This window comes from Echinops telfairi, unplaced genomic scaffold (assembly GCF_000313985.2).
Source record: "Echinops telfairi isolate 266 unplaced genomic scaffold, ASM31398v2 ScPeMD7_6631;HRSCAF=7566, whole genome shotgun sequence".
Classification (NCBI taxonomy): domain Eukaryota; kingdom Metazoa; phylum Chordata; class Mammalia; order Afrosoricida; family Tenrecidae; genus Echinops; species Echinops telfairi.
The window spans coordinates 489,964-498,585 of record NW_022110531.1 but is presented as its reverse complement, the minus strand read 5'-3'; the positions used below and the strand labels follow the sequence as shown (position 1 = coordinate 498,585).

Here is an 8,622-nt window from a genome sequence, read left to right as displayed (position 1 = left end):
CATTGGCACAGATAGCAACTTAAAACACAGGGAATCCAGGATAGATGACTCCTTCAGCACCAGTGGTGAAAGGGGCGAGGCCTGGAGGGTGAAGGGAATGTGGGGTAGAAAGGGGGAACCAATTACAAGAATCTAAGTATAGCCTCCTCCCTGGGGGATGGACAGCAGAGAAGAGGGTGGAGGGAGACGTCGGACAGTGTAACATATAAAAAAACAATAATTTATGAATTATGAAGGGTTCATGAGGGAGGGGGGAAGGGAAGGGAGGGGGAAAATAAGCAAATGATATTAAGGGCTAAAGTAGAGGGCAAATGTTTTGAGATTGATGAGTGCAACAAATGTACATATGTGCTTGACTCAATGGATGTATGTATGGACTGTGATAAGAATTTTACGAGCCCTCAATAAAATAATTTTTTTTAAAGTATATCAATAATGATTGTAAAACATGAAGACTATAATCAAAGGCATTGGATTATATGCGTAACAGTTATTGAGTGGAGAATGTTTTACTGTGTGTATTTTGCCGAATTAAAAATGTAATGATATGAATAACAATGCGTACAAAGAAGATAAAAATATTTTGTCGATAGCGATGCTGTTTGTATGCCTCTTTTCCCCACCAAAAAGAAATCTTTATTGATACAGTATTTATTTGTCTTCTTTCTGTCAAAACCCGAGTCAATTACTTTCCCCAGGCTGTCCTGGAGGTGCAAGGAAAGGAACATACTTGGTAAACACAAGTGGGACAGGGAACTATGGGTGGTGGACATGGCTCCTTCACATGGCGAAGAGGATGAGGAAGGCCACATCAGGCAGCAAGTCCCCATGGCCTCAGAGAGGGCAAAATCCAGAATGATGTAGGAGAAGTGCTGCTGCTTCAGAGACGGTTTCCTGGCATAACCAAGGATGAGGTTCCGAAAACCAGTCCCAATGCTGGCTCCAGAACCTACCACTCCCACTGTAGCAGCCTGGCTTCAATGAACTTGTATGCTGTGTCAATATCTCTTGAGATGGTGCTGGCTAAGAAGCTGCGATTTGGGATCAGTGAGGTCAGGGAATATGGGGCTGTCAAGCTGCTGAAGTGCTCATCTGTCAGTGTCTCTGACTGTTTCTGCACAAACACAGACAAGGGTCAGCTCAGCAGCTGGGAGGTGCTCCTGACCAGAGAAGGGGAGGAGATGAATTTGGTGAAGGTGAATATTTTTAGGGGATGAGGGATAGTGCCAAGCAAGTTGTTCCTAGTGTAGAGAATACAGAGAGGTGTGCCTCTTCTTGACATGACTGAATTATTGAATTTTATCATATGTGCATGGAATTCCAAGAAAACTGCTTTTTTTAAAAAGCCAGAGGTCATCTATTACTTACACAGACTTTCAGTGCACAGTTTTAGTTAACAAGCTCATGACCCAGTGTCTGTCTTTGTGAATCATATTCTATTAACGCACAGCTATATCCTTCAATACTGCCTGCTGTTGTTTTCATACCCAATCAGTATGGTTGAATAATTGTCTCCAAGACTAGATGACCAATGGAATAATAAATTATGGTGTTGAGGTCTTTTTCAAAAAAGAAATGGGCTGACCCCTGATCTAGGGGGAAACTTAGGAAGAAAAATAGCAAGGTTTCATGAAGTACATAATTCTAAACTATGAAGATTGATTGATGGAATATAATGTTTAAAAATGTCACCTGAATGTATAGGTTGGATTTACCAACAATGGTAGCACAGTGGTGACATGCCCAGCTGGCAAATGAAAAAGTGAGTCATTCAGACCCACTAACCTTTTCTCTTTTCAGGCACTTACCAAGCCCTGAAACACAACTCTTCAGGGCATGGGCAGTTTGTAACTGTACTCACACTGACTTCCCTCAGCGTGTCTTCCCCACCGTAATACATGGACATGTGACAGACTTTTAGACTGTCCATTTGCTGATACAGTGTGTTCTTTTTTTAAAAAAAATAAATCATTTTATTGCAGGTTCATACAACTCTTATCACAATCAATATATCCCTCCATTGTGTCAAGCACATTTGTACATTTGCTGCTATCATCATTTTCAAAATATTTTCTTTCTACTTGAGCCCTTGGTATTGCCTACTTATTTTTCCTCTCCCTCTCCCACCCTCCCTCCATCATGAACTCTTAAGCATTATTAGTTTTCACGTCTTGCACTGACTAATGTCTCCCTTCACTCACGTTTTTGTTGTCCATCCCCCTAGGAGGGGGTTATATGTTGTTCATTGTGTTGTTCAGTTCCCCCTTTCTCCTCCACCTTACCCTTACCCTCCTGGTATGGATAGTCTCAATATTGGTCCTGAGGGATTTATCTGTCCTGGATTGCCTGTGTTTCCAACTCTCATCTGGACCCATGTACATGCTCTGTTCCAGCCATATTTGTAAGATAGAATTAGGGTCATGATACTGCGGGGAAGGAAGCATTAATGAATTAGAGGAAATTTTTATGTTTCATTGATGCTACACTGCATCCTAAATGGCTCATCTCCTCCCCACCCTCCCACGACCCATCTGTAAGGGGTTGTCCAATTACCTACAGATGGGCTTTGTGTCTCCACTCAACACTCCCCTCATTCACAAGATGATTTTTTGCTCTGGGTCTTTCATGCCTGATAACTGATCCTGTAGACACCCCATGATCACACAAGTTCCATGTGGGATTTGTTTCTTCTGAGCTGGAAGGCCGCTTGCTTATCTTTAAGCCTTTAAGACCCCAGATGCTATATCTTTTGTTAGCCAGGCACCATCAGCTTTTTCACCACATTTGTTTATGTTGCAGCTTTGTCTTTAGCAACCATGTCGGGAAGGTAGACATCATGGAATGCCAGGTTAATAGGACAAAATGTTCTTGCGTTGAGGGAGTACTTGAGTAGAGGCCTAATGTCTCTCTGCTACCTTAATAGTAAACCAATAAATATATGTACATAAATCTACTTCCCATTGTCATATATAAATATATTTACATATGTAAACGTCTGTATTTAGAACTCCATAAATATTCTTTGCCTCCTAATTCTTTCTTATATTTCATTTTACTTTCTTCTCACCCCACTATCATGTTCAGCCTTCATTTGAGTTTCAGTAATTCCTCTGTGTTACATTGCGTTTGATCAAGACCAACCAGGCATCTTACATCCTCCTTGCCATCGATTTTAGATCACTTGTTATTCCCTTGTCCCTGGGTTTGTTAATACCCACTTCCTTTCCCCTGACTCCCGCTGCCCTTATGTCCCCCAGAAACATCAGTCCCGTTGTTTTCTCCTCCAGATTGTTTATCCCACCTATCTTATCTAGATAGACCTGCAGAGAGAATAATATGCACAAATCTTGGCAATGTTTCTGCAGATGGTTCTTCAACCTTCACAGAATCTGTGTCATATGTGATAGCGACCATACTAATATATAAGACCCACTGTAGGCATGGAGCCATGGCAGAGCTAGTAAAAGTGAATCCTGAGTTTGGACAGTAGAATCTCAAAGACACCTTATTCTTCTTCAAATCTCCTTCTGACTCAACCAGTTGCAGGTTACACGTGACACTTGCAAACACAGTATATGCTGCTCATGAAAACCATCACACATATCCACTGGCTCACATTCATAACTGCTCACACACACTTGCTCTTAATAAAATTACTTTTCAAAATTGCTGCCTGAAAAAACCTAGTTCAGTACAGACTCCATGATGACTCTGTGTTCTTACAGATTGCTGAATGGAGATACCTGGAGACTAAGGGACTGAGGATCTTCTCCCAGATTCTATGTTTGGGGCTTGGATGATTTACATCAGCAGATAGATGGACTCTATTTATATATCCTCCTATTATACAGCGACATCTAGGGTTGGATACCTTCTGAATGACACTGTGGTAGGCACACATAAATAATTGTTCTAGTAGGATTTGATGGGAATAATATTTGAGAATAATTTCTTGTTATGTGATTGTGATACACAAAACACAGTCCTGTTCATATTATTTCCTATACCATAAGTTATTTATGTATAAATGGTTTAAGACGGTATGCATGCTTATTTCTGAGCTTATTTCACTCAACATATTTATGTGGGAATAGTCCAATAAATGTATATCTAGCCAGCATGAATTTATTTTAATGCATAATATCTTAGAGAATGAACATGTGTGTACCACAACTCATTTATCTATCCATTCATTTTTGGACATTTGAGTTGTTACTAGTTTCTGGTTTTTATTATGAAATCTACTATTCAGGTTGGAAAACAAAAAGAGAGAAGAAAAAGGGCATTGATATTCTTATTATCACTCATCACAATAACAAATATGGCCACTCTGTAAACTTGCCTTGAGCACAATTGTAAACTCACTACTATTAAAAACAACACCAAACATAGTATTTTGAGAGAGAGAGGTGCCATTAGGAAGGAACAAGACCAAGGTCTTAACTTCGCTGGAATTGATGTCATCTTTGACATTTAAACTGTATCAAAGTTAGTCTGAAACATTTAATAAATAATTTAAAGTTTCCTATGTTACAGTGAATAATATTTCTCACGACCACAAACGTTAGATAATACTTTTTTTATTGACGAACATTCCCTTAAGATGTAGACAATAAACAATAATAGATTTCCTTCTCTTCCCTTGATGGTGGCTAGGGTAGCAGGAGAGTAGCCACTGCCCAGATGCATCCAAACTCACCTCTCCTGACCTTAAGAAGAACAAAATAACTGAAAGCTAGGTATGAATTAATGAAATATATATACTTAAAAGACACAAGTCAGAACAAGTTTGAAATTATGCCCAGAACCACCTCTCTTTGCTTTGTTTAGGCATGACATCTTCAATCTGAAAAGGAAGAACATACATATTTTTAGCTAAAGTTACTGGTGAAAACCTTCTGCAGCAAAGGAACGAACAACTTGGAAGAAAAGGTGCTCTGTCCCACGAGAAAGGGCAGGTATAGCTGCTAGCCCAGTGCCATTTCAGGAGGAAAGGAACAGATAGAAAGCCATATCTCAGATCCAGGTTCCGGATGCCTGCCTAAGAATGAGGCTCAGTCAAAACACCAGAGAAAAGCCCCATGGCCCAACCCCTGGCAAGTTAGTGACCATCACCAAGTAAAAAGAGCAGGGTGTATCAGGGAAGTGAAAATCGAGATTCTCTCCAGGGAGAATGCAAGTGAACACAAAACCAAACATACAACTAAAACATGAGGTCTTATACAGGAATCGGAGACCTTTGGTATTTTTAGTAAAAACCAATTTTACCTGTGGTGGACATTGGATATAGTTAAATACATATGGAGCTGCTTGACTAAATTTTCATAAACTCTGACCATAAAGCTCTAGCAGAAATTCCGCAAGGGAAAACATCATACATGATACAATGTAATGATGTGCAAGATCATATTGAATATGTCCATCCATGCACAAAAATAGTTATGGGTAATATAAAAGAGTAAGAAAAGGGTCATAGCTGATACAACATCAGCATGAGATTCACACTCGACACAGAGATGGGTACCATAAAGTTAAACATGAAACACAAACTAAATGTGATGATTATGTGAACAAATATCAAGGAAACAGCCATTGTGTTGCAAATAGTATCATAAACAAGATCACACAGAAGATGACCTAATAAAAAGAACAACAAAAAGTGAGGACTTGTTTTTTGAGACAATTATAATAGAAAAATAAAGAACTCTCCTAGAAAGTAATGTAAAATGTGTTCAAGGAAAACAAAGAATACTCAGACAGGAAGACAATGGAGCTCAGACCCCTTTCTTAACCTGGAGTTCTGGAGTCACATTGCCTTCTCCCGGCCTCCTTTCACAGTGATGCATGGCAGTGGCCTGCGCAGCAATGGAACTCAGCATTCAATGAATTTGACTCTAAAGGGGTCACTCCCCTTTAGATGTGCACTGAGGACATCAGAGTAGGAGCATATTCTGTGAACCACTCCATAGTATCCAGAGTCATAGCTCATTTCAGAGGATCTAGAGACAGAATGAAGTGGGGGGACAATGAATGTGAGTTTTCCAAATCCTGGTCCCATCTCTGCACCTGTACCTGGAGATTCATACACCTGGAGATACATACCTCAGACATGTGATAAGATAAAGCATTCAAAAAACTTCACGTTGCAATTCCAGAGCTACTCACCTCTGAAAGCAGCCCCCAGGAAGAGGAAGAAACGTGTATATTCTTGGGAATAAGTCCCATAATTCCAAGGTATGTTATCCAGTATATTTAAAAGGAAAACCATTAGCATGTTAATAACAATTTTATAAATAATATCATAAAAGATGTCACGAAAACCTTGATGTAATTAAAATGAATACACGATGTAGAAAGTTCTATGGAGACACAGGGTAATGGGAAAGATAGAACAATTCCTGATAATAATATCAAATATGATTAAACAAAATACAGAATACACAGAAAATAAATCAATGGAGATAAGCAACCAAAAAAAGATACAAATTCAGAAAGTCGGTAACTATAAGCTATTGACACCAAGAGAATCCCAAATGACAGTGACCCTTCAGAACAGAGTAGAACTGCTCGTAGGATTTCAGACACTATTAACCATTTGGGGGACCAAACAGCCCCATCTTTCTCCCTTGGAGGAACCGGTGATTTCAAACTGCTGACCTTGCACTTTCCATCCCAATATAATATAAACAAAAAAGATAACAAAAGGAAAAACTGTCCTAAGGGAGGCTGAGATGTAAGAGAGGAAGCCCTCATTCCAACAGGAAATCCTCCCTGTCGTCCATCTGTGCCTGTCTAGGGCTGGTGTCTGTGCTCTGTGGGTCCTGAGCGCCCCCTGCTGTCCAGTGTCTTCCCTGCAGGGTAGGTTTGTGTCTGGGCTCACTGACTTCCCCTCACTGTGCTCCTTGCACAGTAATACACGGCCGTGTCCTCAGCAGTCACGGAGCTCAGCTGCAGGGAGAACTGATTCTTCGATGTGTCTCTGGTGATGGAGAGTCTGCTTTGGAAGGACGAGTTATAATATGTATCACCATCATAATCTATGCATCCCATCCACTGCAGCCCCTTCCATGAGGGCTGGCAGATTCAGCTCCAGCAGTAACCACTGGTGATGGAGTAACCAGAGACACAGCAGGTGAGGGACAGCTTTTGGGAGGGCTTCACCAGTCCTGGACCCGCCTCCTGAAGCTGCACCTGGAACAGAACAAAAACAGATGGTCCCAGTCAGTCATTTCAGGTCACAACCATCCCCTCGACCCAGGGCAGATATCTGAATCTCTCACCTTGGGGAACTGTCACCAGGCACAGGAGAACACACAGCAATAACATCTTTAGATCACAGCTCTGCTTTCCCAAGGGACCTACACCCCTGTCTGCGAGAACTGATTGCTTTCCCAGCCCAATTGTGAAATTTTACTCTAGTGCCTGAAGAATAATTTTCATATGAGGGAGCCCTGTCCTTATAAGCAGAAAGTGATAGAGACCAGACTCCCCTCTTCTGCTGAGCCCATGATAGGGTAACTCTTTGTTTGAACTCTTAGCCATGTTACTCAATAATAGAAGAAAGCTTTCCTCAAGAAGTGCATGGGAAAGGTCAAAGAATGCCCAGAATTTCTGAACCTAGTGTTCTCTTCCTCCAGTCCCACATTGCTACTGCCCTGCCTTGGACTCCTATATGAACTGTGCCCCAGCGAGTGGCAGGATACAGTTTGTTGAAACCATCAAATGGACCGCAAGACACCTTCAGACCTCGCGATCTCCACGGCCCTTTCATTTCCCTGTATACCCTGACACCTCTTAATTAACCTACTCCTAGTCCTTTAGTAGTTTTCCTTGTGTGGGAGTAGCATCTTTGAGAAGCATGAATATTAGATTTGTCCCAAGGAGTTGGGATTGATAATGTCCAAAAGGGCCAACTCTTCTATGAAGCCATTCAGTTCCAATTTCTACCCACTCCGCTTTGAGAAGATTCTCTCAAGTTTGTGGGTTCTGTGAATCAGTGCAACATCCAAACGAAATTCATGAAATTTTGAGGAAAGGAATCACGTAGTGGTGGGTTCTGTTCAGTCCAAATTCCTAAGGTTAGGAAAGAGTAAACCAGACGTTGGGTCTAGAGGACATGCTCCACTTACAGATATGCATTTCATTTCTACACATATAATCTGAAGTCTGTGGCAGAATGTTTCCAGTAGGCATTGTCCTCTTACTAATCTTATTCAGCCAGGATTTTTCTGACCTGGGGCCATGGTCCTCACCAACTCTGCTGCTCTTATAAGCAATACACACACTACATCTCAGATTTGATGACTGAGGTCGACCTCCATGTTTAGTAAAGAGATTCAAGTGTCATAGGGCCTCAAGGAAGAAGATACGACCTAGAAAAGTTGGGTCCCAGACAAGACAATATTTTAATTCAATAGCCTCTAAAAAATGCAAGATTCTGAATAGAGCCCCCCCCTTTGTTTGCTAGAACATCCAGAATAGTAAAAAGTCAGTCGTTATGATTTCAAGTACACATATATAGTAAACAGTAAATGGGTTTAAGAAATGGCTCAGAGAAAGAATGAGTCAAGTACAATATTTAGATTGTGAAACCGAAGACATTTTCCTGAGACCCCTAAGGTA

General features: G+C 40.9%; 1 pseudogene and 1 gene segment (V, D, J or C); both read right to left on the bottom strand.

The window, feature by feature from the left end:
* Positions 1-780: 780 nt before the first annotated feature.
* LOC115871602 lies at positions 781-1,282 on the bottom strand (annotated as a pseudogene).
* A 5,801-nt stretch (positions 1,283-7,083) lies between these two features.
* LOC101644339 overlaps positions 7,084-8,622 on the bottom strand; it is a 4,693-nt gene continuing 3,154 nt past the window's right edge. Inside the window, 1 exon segment of the V gene segment in view lies at positions 7,084-7,191. Within this exon segment, the coding sequence occupies positions 7,084-7,191 (108 nt within the window).